This window comes from Crocuta crocuta, unplaced genomic scaffold, assembly GCF_008692635.1.
Source record: "Crocuta crocuta isolate KB4526 unplaced genomic scaffold, BGI_CrCroc_1.0 scaffold7, whole genome shotgun sequence".
NCBI lineage: Eukaryota > Metazoa > Chordata > Mammalia > Carnivora > Hyaenidae > Crocuta > Crocuta crocuta.
This window is the reverse complement of record NW_027531904.1, coordinates 7,184,367-7,201,874: the sequence shown is the minus strand read 5'-3', so window position 1 is coordinate 7,201,874 and position 17,508 is coordinate 7,184,367. Positions and strand designations below refer to the sequence as shown.

Genomic DNA, 17,508 nt, shown 5'->3' with positions numbered 1-17,508 from the left:
GGTGCGGGGGGCGGTCGACAGCACACAGGTGAAGAAACGATTACAGAAGATAATTGCAGACGGTGGTAGGTGATGCAGAGAGAAGAAGACGGCTGGAGAGGGAATGTTCCAGGCAGAGGGTGTACCCTGTGCAGAGTCACGGAAGGGGGAGGCTGCACCATGTGTTCAGGGAACTCTGTCTCCTCCCAGGTGACTTACCACAGCGTGTAACCTGACCTCATATATGGGTCCCCTTGTGAGAGCAAGCAGCAAATACAGGTCACCTTCAAAGGGGAGGGGAAGCAAGAGCTAAATTAACACACAGATAAAGATCATCACACAGTACAAGTCTGATCCACAGACTGAGAGACTCTCTCCATATTCTCTTCTTAAGCGCCACCTAACTAGGGTCCGGGGACTGGGCATCTGCTGATACAAAACATTTTCGAGCTCAGGCCTGTCCGTTGGTGGACAGCGCGTCTCTTCTGTGGTATCAAGGGACCATGAGCTCCTCGTGAAATATAGGAGAGGGATCATTTTACGTCGAAGGTACTAATATAAATCAGAAGAACTTGGCCTTTCGGGCCACATTCAGTTGATTTTTAAATAACTTGCTTAAAACGGTGGCCTTTCACACAGGTCCTCTGTTACCTCCTTAATGGCTGTTGCCCATTTCTGTCATTTGAAAGTGTTAACACCAGTTTGAACCTTTGGTAGAACAAAAAGGAAAAAAACGTGTCCAGAATTCTCTTCTTACAGCTGTTTCTTGGCTCGGAAGTCATTTTCGGACAGGCAGACCAGCCTAGACAAGGGTTCGGCCCTATGCTACGGTGAGCTCACACAAAACGAACATTGTTTAACAAATATTCCAGCTTCCTCCCCGAGTGGGCAGCCAGCAGAGCTCTGGCCCGGGGAGATTCCTCTTGCAGCGGGCAGCTGTGGCCTCAGAGAAGGCTGCTGCGGTGGGCTTTGCCGCTGGCACAGGCAGCCACCACAATCACAGACCAGGGCCCCGTCCAGCTGGGCTCCCGCCCGGGGCCGCACTCAGTAGGCGGGAGAGGCGCCGCCTGGTCCCTGGCTGGGACCTGGGCTCACGAGTCCGCACAGAGGCTCTTCTGCGTCTCCGCGGCTGCCCGCGCCTTCAACAGCCCTTCTCACTCCTCGGGCAGCGGACACGATCCCGGACGCCAGCGTGTTGGATTTCTGAACAACTAACATAAATTTACGGCAAATATAGTATCAGCTCAGGCCCATCATAACGTCGAGAATGCAGGGGACACGCTGAAGAATCCTGGAAAATGCCTTCCTCTAAATGTGTTCTTAGAGAGAAAAAGAGATGTGTGGAAAGTTTCTGATTTAAATTCCCAACAAGGCTCAGGAGCCTGTCGCATCTGGGAATCTAGCGTGAATGGCCGTGAAGGGGCGCCTTAGGACCTGCCAAAGCTGGGAATGGCTGTCCTCGGAACAGGCCTTGCTTTGACTCTTTTCGTGCAACGAGACAAGAGTTTTAGGACGTTGGTTTATAGAACACCATTTTTTTTGACATGCACGGCCTGTTACCTTTGAGGAAACACTACACTCTCCCCTGCCCCCTGCCTCCCAGGAGCTTCACAGTTTCCATTACGGCTCTAACAAGCCCTGCAGTTAAAAACCTTCTCTTCACCCAGGACTAACAAAGCGTATTTGATCACAAAATCCAGTTTTTACCCAATACCCACTAGTGATTTCCGTCTTACGGGACAAGGAACTGGCTGATGTTTAGAGTTTCTCAGGGGAGAACATGCAGACTTCACAACTCCACATGCCGCCTGCCCCTTGTGTGTCAAGGGAAGCGGTACATGAGGACTTGGAAAGATCCCCCTCAGATTCGTTCCTTCACGTGTGATTGAAGCTGCGTCCTAGCAGGACATAGTCGCAGGCAGAGCAGCACAAGAGGAAGTAGCCTGCTGGCGAAGATGTGGTCGAGAAATTAGGAAGGAACCAAACTCTCCCGCATCTGACCCTGGAAGTCGTCGTGGTGGGTGGGTTCCGTGAACACGGACGGCGAGCGCACCTGCGCCGCCAGCTGCCTGCCCCCCGTACCCTGCTCCCTCGTAGGCCCTGAGCTCCAGAGGCTAGGAGAGAAGATGGCCGGCCTCCAGGCTGCCTCTAGAAGGCTCTTCCTGAGCCCGCCCCCAGGTGCGCTTACCACATGGGAACAGGAAGCCAAAAGAAGAAGCCGGGCTGTGCTTCTGAGCCACGAGGCGGGGAGACAGGGTGGACGTGTCTGGAGCTTCTGCGGCTGGGTGACCCCACCCACGGGTAGATGGGCCAGCAGATGTCCTGTCTTATCAGCAGAAGAGCTACTCCCCTTCCTTTGGGGAAGAGTGACTAAGAAGCTTCGCCCTGACGCTGCCCACGTGGAGGGGGAAGGGGTCCCTCTGTCAGCAGACTGAGGCAGGAATGCAAGGATCTTCCTCTCGAGGATCGCAGGCACGTGGGGAGCACGTCGCGGGGGTAGACACGGATGGAGGAAGACGGAGCCGACCCGAGGGAGGAGCGGGATTGGGGTCCCGATAGAGGTGGAAAGTACTTTTGGTGGCAGAGTCAAGCAGGCCGTGGGAGAATTGGACTTGGACTTGGCGAACTGTTGGCAGCGGGCGGGTCAGGGTTTGTGGGTCACTGGACCATGGGTGCCGGGTGCTGGTTGGAGCCAGAGGCCGGGGCGGGACTGACCCCCTGGCGAGCTTGGGCGGGCCTGGTCTATGTGTCCTGGGCTCTCCTCCCCCAGCCTCCCGCACTGCCCTCCTGCATGACACCCTGCGCAGTTCTGAGGCCCTTGTCCCCGTCCGGTCCCTTTGCGAGCCACGTGGGCTGAGAGGCTGTGAGGCCACGGGACTCAGGGAGCATCAGGGTCGGAGGTGGAGGAGCAGGAGGAGGTAGCAAAAGACCTGAAACGGAGTGCGCGGGGAGGGGGGCAAATAGAAAGGGGCACAGTAACGTGGGGACTTTTTAACCTAGGCTGACTGGCTGGGGGTGATGGCTGAGAGGCCGGTCTGGCTCGTTCACATCCCGTTGCCGGCTGCTTCTCTGTTGGCAGCTGGTAGGGACACCACAGTCGTTTGTTGAATTCATGGTAAATTCAGGTTTACAAACGAGGGTATTTTCCCATCTTTAAGTTGTCCTGTAAGACACGTCAGTGCTGTGGACCAGTCAGAGCAACCTGAATTAAAGCTTCTGAAATCTTTTTTTATTTTCTTTAATGTTTATATATTTTTGAGAGAGAGAGCACAAGCAGGGGAGGGGCAGAGAGAGAGGGAGACACAGAATCGGAAGCAGCTCCAGGCTCCGAGCTGTCAGCACAGAGCCCAATGCGGGCCTTGAACCCACGAACCATGAGATCCTGGCCTGAGCTGAAGTCAGGTGCTTAACCTACTGAGCACCCCCTAAAGCTTTATGTGCCCCTGAAGCTCCTGAGATCTTAAGAAGTGAGCCTTTTCTGGGTGTGCCTTCAGTTGACTTCAGCTGTGAGCCAGTGATACTAGCAGTTCTCTTGATGCCAAGCAGCTCTTGAGTTGTTAAATAGTCAATAAATGATATGCACCAGCAAGAATTAAGAATGCTCAGAGGGCACATCTTTTGACTTCTGCTGCCTTAACCTCCTCATATTAAAAATCCCAGCTGGGCCCCGTGGTGGTGCGCCTGGGCCCCGGCCCTTCGGGAGGCTGAGGGGGGCATGGCTGGAGCCCAGGGTTTCAGGGCTGCAGCAGCCGGGCTGGTGGGGCGTCCACGCTGAGTTCCGCATCAGTGCAGGGCCTGCCCAGGGCGGCGCGGCGCCGATCCGTAAGGGGATTGCATCCGTCAGCAGCCGCTGCGCCCCAGCCTAGGCAAGGTAGTGAGACACCTGTAAAAATTAATTTCAAGAAATCACTGCATGCCCATGCTGTTAATACACATCAGAAAAGTTAACATGCCAACTTGAACCTCACCATTGAAGTAATCGGTGGCGGTCGTTATGTTACTCTTAGGCCACCGCGTGCTGAGTTGTATCAGTGGCACGGCCTCGAGGACCTAGGACGGCGGGCCGCTGAGAGAGACGGGGACCTCTTGCGTCCTGACACTACACTTCTCCCAGTGGAGATCCATCAGACTCCGTGGGAAGGGGAAAGACCGGTGCCCGCAGGTGGGGAGGCGCGGTGCCTCCTCGCCGACAGCTCCGTCCTCCAAGGCTCTCATGGCCTTCGTCTCCCAGGGGGCCTTCTTCCTCGCGGTGGCCTCCTGTGGCATATTCTAGCCTGCACTTGTGTACACGAAGCCCCATCGTTACTGTTGAGGAAGTGTCTCTCTTTTGAAAATCATCTCTTCTACCGTGTTGACTTAGGTTCAGAAAGAGGCTAACTGGAGACGACAAGACGAACCTACAGAAAGTGGATCTTATGATCATAATGCCTCCCCCGGCCACGGAGGCCCTTCACATCCGGTCGTTCACCGGGGACGCCCAGGCCAGGCCTGCATGGCGGGGCCCCCCCTCTNNTTCCCCCGGGGCCCGCGTGGGTGACGGCTTCTGTACAGAATCATTACGGAGTTTGTAGCAGAAGAGTGTTATGAGTGAAGGTGTTTTGAAGAGACCGTTCTATGGGTGTAAATGAACTAAACGCCTCTGCCACCTTCGGCGTGTATATTGTCGTGTCACATCTCTTTCTCTGCTTCTCCGTGCATCCGGAATATGTCCCAGAGCATGCTAGGCCCCAGGAAGAAAACAGAATTTAGAAAACAGAACCCCCAACCACCCAAGGAAGTTAACATTTCTCCATAAATCTAGTGCAGCTCTCTTTTGGTTATAAGTAATAGGAACCCTCAGCTTGACAAAAAAGGACACTCACTGGCTTATGTCCCTGGAGGCCCCAGGGCGCTATCCAGGGGTTCGCACAACAGCTCTGACACTGGATCCGCGACGTGTCACCTCTGTGCTGACTTCCTGCGTGGACAGGCCTTCTCTCCCTGCAGACAGCGACGCAGCTCTCGCGCTCACCAACTGAGGGCACTGTGTTTTTCTCCTCAGAGGCAGCCTCTGGCCTCGCTTCTGTCAGGAGCCCATCCCTGAGCCAGTCACTCTTGCCAGGGCAGTACCTTGACTGGAAGTACTGAGCCTGAGTACCATCTCATGGCACAGAGGGGCTTGGGCACGATGACAGCCTTACCAGGTTTGGGGTGGAGGGTGGAGAGAGAGAGCTTTTGAAAACAAAGGATGCTATGCAGGCCAAAAAAAAAAGGCACACAGACCCCACACGTGAATCGTACAAAGACTGCACTGGCTGGAGGAAGAGGCTTTCCAGAGGCGGTTTAGGAGAGAAAGCCTGGAGGAAGAGCTGTCGGGGTAGAGAAAGAGACGAGAACCAGAGCAGAGCCCCCTTGTGTAACTCTCCGCGATTCTGGCATCTGTCTTCCTTCTGCTTCAACCTTCCATTAATTTTATTTTTCCTTTATTAAAAATTCCACTTTGATGGTAGTCCTCTCGGAGCCAGTTACTCCCCACAGCCTCTGGATGAGAGTTGGCCAAGGTAAGCCATCCGTATTTAAAAAATGTTTTTAATATTTGTTTATTTTTGAGAGAGAAAGAGACAGAGCGTGAGCGGGGGAGGGGCAGAGAGGGAGACACAGAACCTGAAACCGGCTCCAGGCTCTGAGCTGTCAGCACAGAGCCCGGCGCGGGACTCACACCCACGAACTGTGAGATCATGACCTGAGCCGAAGTCGGACGCTTAACCGACGGAGCCCCCCAGACACCGCAGCAGACCGTATTTTAAAAAGATTTGATGGGCACGTGTTTTTTGTCGATGGTTCCACTTTATTTTATCCACCTTGAATATTGTAGCGATTTCTAGTATAAATCCTAGAATTTTGTTTTCTCTTACAAAACTTAGGTCTTCCAGGAACAATCATAGGCTTTGTGGAAGTCTAAGATGAAAAGTAATTTTAAATAAATCTAGATCTTCATATTTAAAATTCAACAGAAACACATTTGGACTACATCTACCAACAGAATATTCTGATTGGGTATTCTTCTGTTGGAGATGTGGAAAAATAGGAGAAATAAGCACCTTTGCTCAGGGTGTCCTCATAAGCCATTGGAAGGAATAAAAGACTTAAGAGGCTTTTAAACTGTAATTTACACAGTGGATTTGGTTTAGAGTCTCTGAGTATTTTTGTATACAGAGGGCGTATACAAAACAAAATAGAGTGTTTTTTAATATAGCAAGTAACAGAATATGAAATCAACTGAAAAGGCTGGCATATCCATTGTGTATGTGGTATCATTTCAGGTCACCGGGTCAGATTTAGGAGACATTTGAAGTGTACATATTAAAAAAAAAAAAAAAAATTCAGCTCTCTGTGTTGAGGTCGACTCTCCAACTGCCCTCTGGGCAAATCCTGACTAAGCTCATAACCGTGAATAACGTAGTCAGGACCCCAGAAGTCCACATGAAGATGAGTAACGGGGAGGGGGCCGCTGCCCCCAGGATGCTTTCAACTGCCCTCAAGAATTCTGGGATGCAAGGTCATGGATAAATACAATACTACATTTTAAATCATAAAAAGGCGTTTCTGAACTGATATTTTGGAAACTTGTATCTGAGAAAAAAAAATGTCTTCAGCTTCCCAGAGCCCTGGGATTAGTTAGATTGATATTTTCATAAACTGGGCAGTTGTGTGTTCCTCTTCACGGCTGTCTTCCTGGGAATAGTGTTTTTGCTTCCAGAACTGCCAGGTCACCCCCTCCACAGACACTCAGGGGAGTGCTGAGCAACACGTCTTTTCCCCCAGAGAGGAGTCGGTCATAGACTGGAACTATTTCAGAGGTGCTTATTTCCCCTTTTTAAGATAAAACAAAACAAGACCTCCTTATATGCCCAGGGGATCTGTGGTAGTTTTTAATCATCGAAATCAGGAGTCCTAGGAAGTGGAGAGATCACTCGGTCTGACCTCATTTTAACGCTGTTGAGCAAAACGAACAAGTCACGGAGCCTTTGAAGTGACTGTCCCTGAGGTTGTACAGCCAGGTGAGAGGACCCAGTTCTCAAACTTGGGCCCCAGGCTCTCCTTTGCTCCTGTGGATTTTGAATGTCTTTTCTTTCTGTGTCATTCTGTTCTTTAAAGGCAGCAGCATCTTTGGAAAGAAGAAAAGCACCCTGGGTTCAGGCTGACCTCTGCACTTAACAGGTACCTGGGTCGATTGCTGGTAGAAATAAAGTTCAGAGAAGACCAGTTGATTCGATTGTCCTGCTGTTCGTTATATACTGTCCAGTTGCTGGAGGATATTCGCATCAGATGTGTTTGTGTGAAGTATTAAAAAAAATATTTAAGGTCTAAATCTCCCACCATTTATTGAATGTCTGCACAGGCAGCACCGAGCACGTAGACAGTGTGAGAGCCTGAAGTCCCAGGCGGGCTGCAGGATTGGCTCTTGCTGTGCGACCTTGAGTGAGTTATTTAACTTCTCTGTGCCTCAGCTTACTCACCTGGAAAAGGGAGATTATAATACCTGTATCAGCAGCTGGTTGTGGGGATTAAACAAGATAAATAAGAAACCCCAGGGTGGGGGGTGGCATTAGCATTCAGCCAGAGGTGGCTTAGCATCGTTGATCGCTTTGGGCCAGACTGCAGCGCTAAGGGCTCTACAGAGGTCATTTTCTTCAATCCTGACAGCATCCTTCAGGAGTGAATATTATTTTCTGTTTTAAGAAATTAAATGACTTATCCAAGGCAACATAGCTAATGTGTGGTGGTACTGGGATTAAAGTTAAAAGGTCCTAGTGCAAAGTATAACACATACACCAAAGAGAGAAGAGTGACGGGAAGTCCGCGTGCCCACCCTTCAGCCTCGGCCTTCGTCCGCATGCTGCCCGGCTCCTTTCTTCTGATCCCGCTCTCCCGCCCCCTCCCACCACCGCTAGACCACGTATGGCATGTGTAAATATCTCTAACAGGAAAGGTTGAGAAGAAGAACCTCTTTTAAAGAAAACACAACCGCACTGCCATTTTTATACTTAACAAAATAACAGTGATTCCCTGATATTATCTAATACCCAGGCTAACTTCACATTTTCCCAGTTGACTCTGCGTTTGACTGACATTCTCTTGAGCCTCTCTGACTCTGTAAAGGAGCCAGAATCCGCACCACGAGGCGGGGGGTGGGGTGGGGGGGTTCTCTAACCCCAGGGTCACGCTCCCCGATGCATCCTGCAGGTTCCGAACCACCCGTGCCCTCCTCTGAGCACAGCACCGCCACGGCGCCCAGTCAGGCCACGTGGCTGTCTTGGCCACGTGAGCCTGTCACCCAGAACAGACCACAGAGAAGCATTTTAGGCTAATTGGAGTTCTGTCTCAAACGGCAGGTAGTTTGACCCTTGGATAAGTAAATAATCATCTCCTAAGAGTTAAGCTATGCAGCCCCTGGAAATGTCTGGGAGCATTTCAGAAATTCACTCTACATCAGGGGTCTCCAAACTGCCTGTCTCAGGGGTCCTTTACAATCTTACAGACCGGTAAGGTCCTCAGAGAGTGTTAGCATAAGTGGCTGTGCCTGTTGACATCAACCTATTGCTACTGGACGTTAAATTGAGAGATTTACAAAAGATACTTGTTAATGTAAAAATAACAAAGCAATAACGAACTCCTCACGCGTTTACCTAAAAAGATGCCTTCTTCTAGGAGGCACAGTTATATGTATATTTTTAATGTTTTATTTATTATTTTGAGAGCTAGAGAGCGAATAGGGGAGGGGCAGAGAGAGAGGGAGATACAGATTCTGAGGCCAGCTCCAGGCTCCGAGCTGTCAGCACAGAGCTGGACTCAGGGCTTGAACTCACGAACTGCGAGATTGTGACCTGAGCCGAAGTCGACTGAGCCACCCACACGCCCCACAGTTACCTTTTCTAAACCAAAGAGGAGTTTACTGAGAGGAGCAGCATTGCCGTGCCTGTACAACCCTCCCCAAGACAGAGCTAGCTGGGTCCTCTGCGTGACCCCACAGCTGCTGCGCTCATGACGAGAGCGAGGGCAGAAGGGCAAAGAACATGTAGTATTATTTTCAAAGTCATCTTGGCCTTGCGTTGTCCCTGGAAGGGCCGGAGGGGCCCCGCGGTAGGAGGCCCTTCACACAGGAGGAGTTATTTTCAGAAGAAGAGGCTCTGGGTCCCAGCGGTCTCTTGAGTTGCCAGGGAGAACAGGAAGTTCCTTAGGGGAGGCGATGAGTCCAGGGTCTGCATTGTCGAAGTAGACCGTGACGCCATGAGCCCCCGAGTGGCAGACTGTAACGGGTACAGACTGCCATCTTTTTGGGCGTGGGCCATCCTCAGAGGCTATAGTTTGATGTGAGGGACTTCAGGTAGGTTCCAACCCCTCATCTTAACGGATGATTGTAGATTCCTCATTCCTGCCTTCTCTCCTGTGGGTAATTTTCAGCAAAGAATATTGCCTTCTTACTAAGGAAAAATGGATTTTCAGTCAGACTCTCTCCTCCCCCTTAGGACCAATTCTGATTCTGCCCTTCACACGAGTGCTCTGAGTGCCAAGCCCCAGGACCCCTATGGAGGAGGGGGCCAGTCGGCCTGGCCTGCCCCATATATGGGTAAGACACTGCGAATAGCCTCTGTGCTTTCCCATTCTGTCTGGAATGACACGAGCTCCAGGATTTGGCCTTCATTCACCTTCCTCCACCACGTGAACCACTCTGATGTGTCTTCCTGTTCTCTTCTCTTCTTCTCTCCCCTTCCCTCACCTACCCGACCAACTCCCTTGGCTCTGTCGCCATTTCTGTGGAGCCATCCTTGACCTCCCTCCCTTTGCCAGCCCACAGCTACCCATGCCCTTCCATCCAGAGTTCCTCCATGCGGATGCCTACCTTGGCCTCCTGACCGCCTTTCTCATGAGTGTGCCTCTCCCTCTCTGCTCAGTGTAGGTTTCTTGAAGTCGGCATCTTAATGCTCTTACCTCCAGCACGGGGCCCTCCGTGTTGAAGTGTGGGAGAGGCTGCACATGCACAGAGCACTTGCTGGAACAGACTCTAGGTGCTGACACCCCACCTGCCGGGTTCCCCTAAGACACTTTCCAGGCCTGCCTTTCCCTCCGGGGTTGATGATCAGGTAGGAACAATGGTCTTGAATTGCCGGTCTCCTGTGCAGATTGGCTCTTATCCACAAGCGGTTAGGGCCGTATGTTTGGTCTCCAAACAGGAGCATAAATAAATCTTGGTCAAGATAATACCAGCTTTTCTGGTTTTCTTTATTTTTGAGACCACGTAAACCCAAGATAGTCTCTCTTCCTTCCAAAGAGAACGCTCAAGCTCTTATTTCCTTGCACACAGTAGGGATGGGATTCAGTTAATAATAATCATTGCCATATTTGCTCCCTTGGTGCAGTTCACAGATGGCTGCATTTGCCCAAACATTCATTTACATTTCAAGTGTGAGATGGCTGAGAGGTGCTCTGGGCCACCAGGCCATGTCTCCACCCCTGGGAGTGTGAGCATTGAGCTGGCGGTAACGTGGCGACTGGATGGGAGCCCAGTGCTCACAGCTGAGAGAAGTGGGGCGCACGGGGAGATGCGGTAGTTTAGCCCCCAGAGAGGCATTGATGGGAGCAAATAAAGCCCAGAAAGGCAGAGGCTGTGACCAGCGGGGGTGCCAGCAGGTACGGCAAGGTCCCGGTCTTCCTGGACCGAGAGGGGCCAGAGCGATGGATTTTCGCCCTCGCAGTGTGAATAAAGTGCTGCACTTCTGCCCCGTTCCTTCATTTATGTCGTCATCCTCTCCGCGAAGTTTATGCTTCCGCAGAAAGGGCCGAAGTTCTTGAGAAAAGGAGGAAATTGTAGGTAATTTTAAGGAAAGAGCCTCTCAGGCCTGCGTGCTGAGAGGAAGGAAAGTAAGTGAAGAAGGTGGTTAATTGAGTGGGGTAACCTGGGAGGGAAGAGGTGGGAGATGTCCAGATCCATCCGAGGACGGAAAGGCAACAGAGTGGAAACGTTGATCCTGGGTAGACAGAGCGAGAGGGAAAGCAGAGAGAAAGAAATCCTGGAGCAGAATTTCTGGGTTGACCTGAGACTCAAGGTGGCCACCCGTCTGCAAATCAGCAGGTGGAAATGGTTGGGCCCCGGTGCCTGACAGCGGGGAAGGCGGGCTGACCGCCGGCGCGAGCCTCTGAGCTGCATGCCTGCTGCTGTGGCGGCCTTGCAAGAATGGCATCGCTCAGAAACACATCCAAATAAGGATGTGTTTACATGGGAAAGCCAGTGTGTTTAAAGTATTCTTCAAGTCTCCAAGGATGGGGCTTATTTCTGGAGAATTCTATTTGTTGGTGGGAGCTATTTTAAATAGTTTCATGTATTTCTCCCCTGTAATTCATTAAAGTTTTTCATTTTCTTTCCTTTTGGATTTTAAAAATATCAGTTAGCTTTGCAAAAAGGTATTTCTTGGTATAGGAGCAACCAAATAAAGTAAAGGTTTAAGAAGTGATGGGAAACTGTAATTGAAGCCCAGGATCTTAGGCTCCGTAGCAGAAGCAGTAATAAGTGCTCTTTCCCTGGGAATCCTTACTGAGCGTAATGATGTAGCCTCAGTCCATGTTCCCACTGTTTTTCTTTGTTGGTTTGCTTGCATGCCGATAAGGGAGCATCTGCTCTTACTTAACTACATGAGCAATAAACTATGATACATCCATGAGCAGGAGTTTTGTCCCCGGAGAATGAAGCTGTTAGTCTGATACATGCTTCGTAATTTTCATAATGGTTACTGAGTTGCATGACAATTAGGCATCAATGGTAAGTGGTTGATGTAAATGACAGAAATAAACTTATACAACCAGACAAGACTTTTACAGTTTCTCTCTTCGTATTTAATTATCCAGAACCTATGAAGAGAAGCGTGAACCATTTCTCTGGCAGCAGGTGTGCTTTGCCATTTCACAGGCACACAGCCTGGCAAGCAGAAAAGCCTGGCTCGGTCTCCCTAGCCTAGGACTGTCCCCTAACTGCCTTCGGCTCCCTGGCTCCCATGTTGCTGGGGGGGGTGGGGGGGCGGCGTGGCGGTGCTGGAGCGGTCCCTGTCCTTTCCGGGACCCAAGAGTGTGTGGGAATCGTCTTCCATGCACCCACAGCTATAGATAGATGCTGAGTTGGACCAGCTTTGGGAACTGCAGCCCTGAGCCCCTCCCCTGGGAAAGAGGCATGGCTTGGACCTCCGGTGGCCTTTCCGCAGGCAGATGCTGTGAGCTGCTCCCTTTCGGAGAAGGCCTCAAATGCAAATAACCCTGAAGGAAGTGAGCCTGTTAATGACCCTTTATGCATGGGGAGGAGGGGCAGGGTGCAGCGCCCCAGGCCTGCAGAGGGGCTGAAGGCGGCACCCAGATGGCAGGAGTGTCAGGATGGACGGGGAGGTGGCAGGGACCCAGCTCTTGCCGCCCCTGCCACATCCCTGCTCAGCGCGCCTAGCCGGTGCCAGGAGTTTAGATGCGTCCGGCATGGGCGCGGGCAGAGGAGCGCGGCCTGCGTTGCCCTTGGGAGGTCAGCCCTCCGTGGCTCTGAGGCCTCCAGGGTGCCCGGAGCACAGCTGGGGCCTCGGTCATTGCCATCCCCAGTGGGACCGCTGTGAGTGTCCTCTCTTTCCAGATGTCCCAGTCACAACGCGTTCCCTTTTTCAGTTTTAGCGCTTTGTTTATATCCTACGGTATTTTTTTATTCCTGTAATAAAAAATCCAGGCTTGGGTATTTTGGTTCCGTGTTGGGCTGGTGCTAACACATCCATTACCGCCGCCCCCGTCCTTCCCGTTACCCGGACTCTGAAGCCGGAGCCTGTCGGTAGTTTCCCCCATTCCCGCAGCCCGTGCACCGTTCAGCAGCCGGGCCGGCCATTCGGTCCTCGGAGCGCCTCTCCTCTGCTCCCCTGCCCGGCCCCGCTTCCTGCTTGCGTGCGCCAGTGTCTGGTTTCCCGCCTGGCTCCCCGCCCGCGGGCTCTCTCCGTCCCAGCCTCCCGCTCTCTGCCGCCAGGACGCTCTCCCCAAAGCACGGCCGTGATCCCGCCACTCCTGACCCCTGCATCGCGCCCCGTCACTGGCAGACTCCTTCCGTCCAGCCTCACCTGCCGTCCCCCCATCTTGTGCCCCGGCCGGACACCACGCTGGTCCCTGTTGTGCACACTGGCCTTGCCTCCCCTTCCCACGTCCCTTCTTCCCTGTCCTCCCTCCCCTCCCCTCTTCGTCCCGTCTTTACACTGGGGCGTCCCCTTCGCCCTCACTCCCCAGTGTCAAAATCCCTTCACAGGCCGGAGTTCTAGCCCCAGAACTTGCTAGCAGAGCCACCTTGGGGCTGCCAGTGGCGGCCGTCTCCTAGGCTGCTGTGAGGACGGCACAGAGTGCCTCACGGCGCTGGGACGCCCGGCACCTAGTAGCTGAATAGTAGTGTTTGCTCTTAATGTTATCATCCTCGTCACTATCCTTCAGGGCCTTCAGGTGCCTCCTCCTCCAGGAAGGCTTCCTTCTGTTTCAGTCTGATGGAGAGGAGTGGTACCAAGGATAGCAGGGGGGTGGTATCTCCCTGCCACTCAGTCTCACAAGGTAACCCTCTGTCGGCTCCCCGTGCTCGAGGACAGGTCAGCCTCACTGATGGAGCCCAGAGTGGTTGGCGTCTTGATGACAAAGAGATGTCGCAACATAGCTCACCAGGTTGCCGCATCAAGCTTGGTTTATTATTTGTAACGGGATAGTCACTGCTTCGTGGCCAGGATGGTCAGATTCCCGGCCCTCTCCCAAGATGAGGGTCCCCAAGGAAGCCAATGTATGAGTCGGAAGGTTCTCTCCCCTCCTTCTGACACTGCCGATTTAGAGCCACACCTTTTGTGTCTCTGCACCGCATTTCCCAGTGCTCTGCTCACCTGGCTTCCCTTGGGCGTGCCCAGTGGGGATTAAGTGTAGCCTAGTCCGCGTCCCTCAGAGAGCAGGTGAGGGACTGTCCGGGGAGGTCCTCGGAGGTGATCGTTAAAACCAGATTCCTGGGCCCATCCTCACACCCTCTGAATCAGTCTCCGAGACGGGCCCAGGAATCTGCCTTTGTAACCGGCTTACCCAACTCTTGCCGTGCACCAAAATAAAGTCTTCAGTCACTAACCTAGATTCTGTTTCTGTGGGCTGAGAGAGGCCCTGTCTCAATGAGTGAGCTCAATTTGTCCACCTATCCGCGCTCCTTGGGATTCTCAGCGTTGCCCTGCCCCAGGGCCCCACCGAAATCGGCCGTCTTCTACCTGTTTTGGAGAACTTGCCTCCACGTTCCAACTTCTCCCCTCCGCTCTCCAGCCTGGCAGCGCCTAGCCCTCACTCAGTGCAGGAACTTGATGGATGCAGCTTGAATGCATGATCATCAGACATTTCCTTTAAGCTGCAGAGGCTCATCAAGTTAACTGAGAGATTGAACTTTCTCCAGAAACTTAACTAAACTTGATGCACGTAAGCCTATTTAAAGACTTCGCGCTTAAAACTCTGTCCTGATTTTACACTGAAAACTCAGTCTATTTCATTACTCCAAGGAGCATGGTAACCTGCCATTCTTGGCATGATTCGTGGGTTTTTGCTTAGAGCAGTGGGAAATACTGTAGTTTGTTGTCTATGCTATTTTTTATGGATTAGAAATACTGGACTTAGCCAGAATTTATTCCCACTCAAATGTTTTAAAACTTTGTGAATAGCTGTTATATACACTACTTCAATTGAGACTCCAGATAAGTCTCTTCTGAAAAATAACTTGACTTTTTGCAAGCAATATGTATATAACAACGCACGACTTGGAATTTCTGGTTTGTCCCGTTAGGTACACGCGGTAAGTGTGAAACAGTCCTGTAGATTTTTGGATTTACCTGCCCATCTCACACCGCCCCACCCCCAACGTGGGTGAATTTTGATCTGTATTTCTTTACTTTGTGATTTGAACAGAGGTCCTCAGACTTTGTACTTGTCCTTCTTTCAGGATAGAGGCAGTAAAAAAAAAAAAAAAAAAAATTAAGACGGAGATAATTTTAAAGGAAAAGTAGAAGGGAGCCAGCTTAAATAACTCCTGTCTATTTTAATTTTAGTATAAATGCAAATGCACCCTGGGAGGCGCATGGGTGTACCAAAACTGCCTTAGAGTTTTCAAAATTCTATTTCAAATCAGAAGGAATCACTGATTCTTAGCTACATAAAATTGAAAGTACCACATAAAAGTGTTTTTTTTCCCTCTCCCACCAGGTTTCTGTGACGGTGAGAACGATGTACACGGGGAAGGTAGGAAGTGATTTCATCTGCTGGTGCTGAGCCAGCTGCTGCCCTCAGTCTGCGTAGCCTCCTTTCCCCTCCGCGCTCTGCCTAGTCCTGTGTCACGACTTCCCCAGACGCTGACAGCAGCTGATCGGCTTTCTTTTCGGGAGGCTTTATAAAATCAAGGCGAGCCACAAACAAGGGCAGGACAGGGGGCCATGTAACCCTGTGACCGTGTAGGTCACAGCCGTTGTAACCACATGAAAATATTAATGAGTCCGTCACTGAAACCACTAATTGTCCCAACCCTCTTTCTCAGCTGTCTCTTTGTATTCAGAAAGTTCTGCAAGCTTTGAGGCACCTGGCTGGCTCAGTCCATAGAGCACATCTTGATCTAGGGGTCGGGAGTTTAAGCCTCACGTTTGGGATAGAGATCACTTAAAAATAAAATCTAAAAGGGCGCCTGGGTGGCTCAGTCGGTTAAGCGTCCGACTTCAGCTCAGGTCATGATCTCGCAGTTTGTGAGTTTGAGCCCCGCGTCGGGTTCTGTGCTGACAGCCCAGAGCCTGGAGCTGCTTCGGATTCTATGGCCCCCTGTCCCTCTGACCCTTCTCCTCCCCACTCTGTCTCTGTCTCTGAAAAATGAATACACCTTAAAAAAATTTTTTTAATAATAAAAAAAATCTAAAAACAGAAAGTTTTCAGATAGGTGCAAAGAATGTGAGAAAAAGGCAAACTGCAAAGTGAAATTGCCAGTTTTGCAGAAGATACTGAGTTTCACAAAGCCAGCTGACCCTGAGATCTACTGACAGAGCAGAGTGTGACCCAGTTCATTGATTCATTGAGCACCAGGCGCGGTTTTCTTTCTCTGAACCTTTTAACCTGAAATTTAATTCGACCAAATAAGCNGACGGCCCCCCCACCCCCAGAACACTGGTTCAGCCTAGAATATCCAAGCCGAAATGGCGGCCGTGTTTCTGGTGCCCAGGAGGTCGCCTGTAAGAACCTGCGTCATTCTCAGGATTTACTCTGCAAGTTTGGTCTCTGTTTTGAGTGACTTCTTCCTGGGGCCTCTTATACTCGGGTGCACAGCCTGTCCTGGTGCGTGGCCACGACAGTCACACGGGAGCCTCTGTGGCCACCGAGACACAACAGAAGTCGTAGTTCTGAGCTGACATCAGCGTCTCTCAGGATGAATCCCCNCTGTGTGGTCCCTGCTCCCAGAGCTGTTCAGCGCCTCTGCCTCAAACCCTCTGGACTCTCAGTTTCCCTCCACCCACCGCCCCCAGCCCGCAGGGGGCTCACCGGGGGGGCCACCTTCCATGCTGTGTCCCTCTTCTCTTTATTGCCCTCATTTCGTCCCCCTCCTGGGCCGCTGTGGCTTCTCCTCACCTCGCCGCCGGCTTCCACACTCTCCTTGCCCAGCTCTCAGGGTCTCCCCTCCCCCACTCTGGCCTTGACCTTCTGAACTTTATTTCCTTACGCCAAGCTCCATTGAGAAGAGTAGCTCCACTCTGTAGTTGCCCACTGTTTCCTTGCTTCTAGGCCCTTCTTATCTCTCTCTCAGGAATGCCCTTTCCTGTGCCCCCCAAAGGCTCTGCTGGGTGCCCAGCTGCAGAGGCCCGCACTGTCCCCTTCCTGTCTGCCCGTCAGCCACTTGGCGCCCTGGCTCTCACAGGCGGCCCCTTGCTGCACCTTGCAGTCCTGGGTTGAACCGTGTGTTACTCATCCGCGGGATCCCCGCAGTAATGGGCAAAACCCCTTCTTCAGTAGTCAATACATACGTGTTTTATAAATCATTTTTTGCAGAGATGATTAATTTGGCCAAAGGCAGTATGGTTGCCTTCTAAACACAGCAAGTATTCCTTTTTCACCTTTTAGTGCTGTCTTTCCCTGGCCCACTGAAGGAAGAGAGCCTGCTAAATGTCCCCAAGCCACTGCCCAAACAGCTGTGGGAGACCAAGGAGGTAAGGGCTCGTCCTTGGCCGTGTGTGTTGTCTCTCAGTATTTGCACTCCCGACGTCAGTGTCTGGTCCTGCAGTGGGGAAAATAGGAATTGAGACAAAAGGAAGAGAGGACATCAGGGGGCAGAGATGGAAGAGTATCTTAGGGAATGGTGGCTTCAACGGAACCACAGTTGTGCTGATGAGCCAGGTCTGCGGTCTCCTGGCTTGTAGTTTTCATTCTGAAAAACCTGTGTGTCCTTCTCACCTCAGTCCAGTTCCTAAAAGCACAGGCACCTGGTTGCTGCTAGTCATGGCAGATTTTTCT

At 51.7% G+C, this 17,508-nt stretch overlaps 1 protein-coding gene across 1 annotated transcript in view; it reads left to right on the top strand.

Moving 5' to 3' along the window:
* Window positions 1–17,508, top strand: part of CRTC3 (CREB regulated transcription coactivator 3) — a 92,296-nt gene that overhangs the window by 53,577 nt on the left and 21,211 nt on the right. Inside the window, exons 4-8 of the mRNA XM_077774267.1 lie at window positions 5,458–5,519; window positions 7,117–7,179; window positions 9,489–9,589; window positions 15,229–15,264; window positions 17,119–17,204. Of these exons, the coding sequence (XP_077630393.1) occupies window positions 5,458–5,519; window positions 7,117–7,179; window positions 9,489–9,589; window positions 15,229–15,264; window positions 17,119–17,204 (348 nt within the window). The remainder of the gene's footprint in view (window positions 1–5,457; window positions 5,520–7,116; window positions 7,180–9,488; window positions 9,590–15,228; window positions 15,265–17,118; window positions 17,205–17,508) is intronic.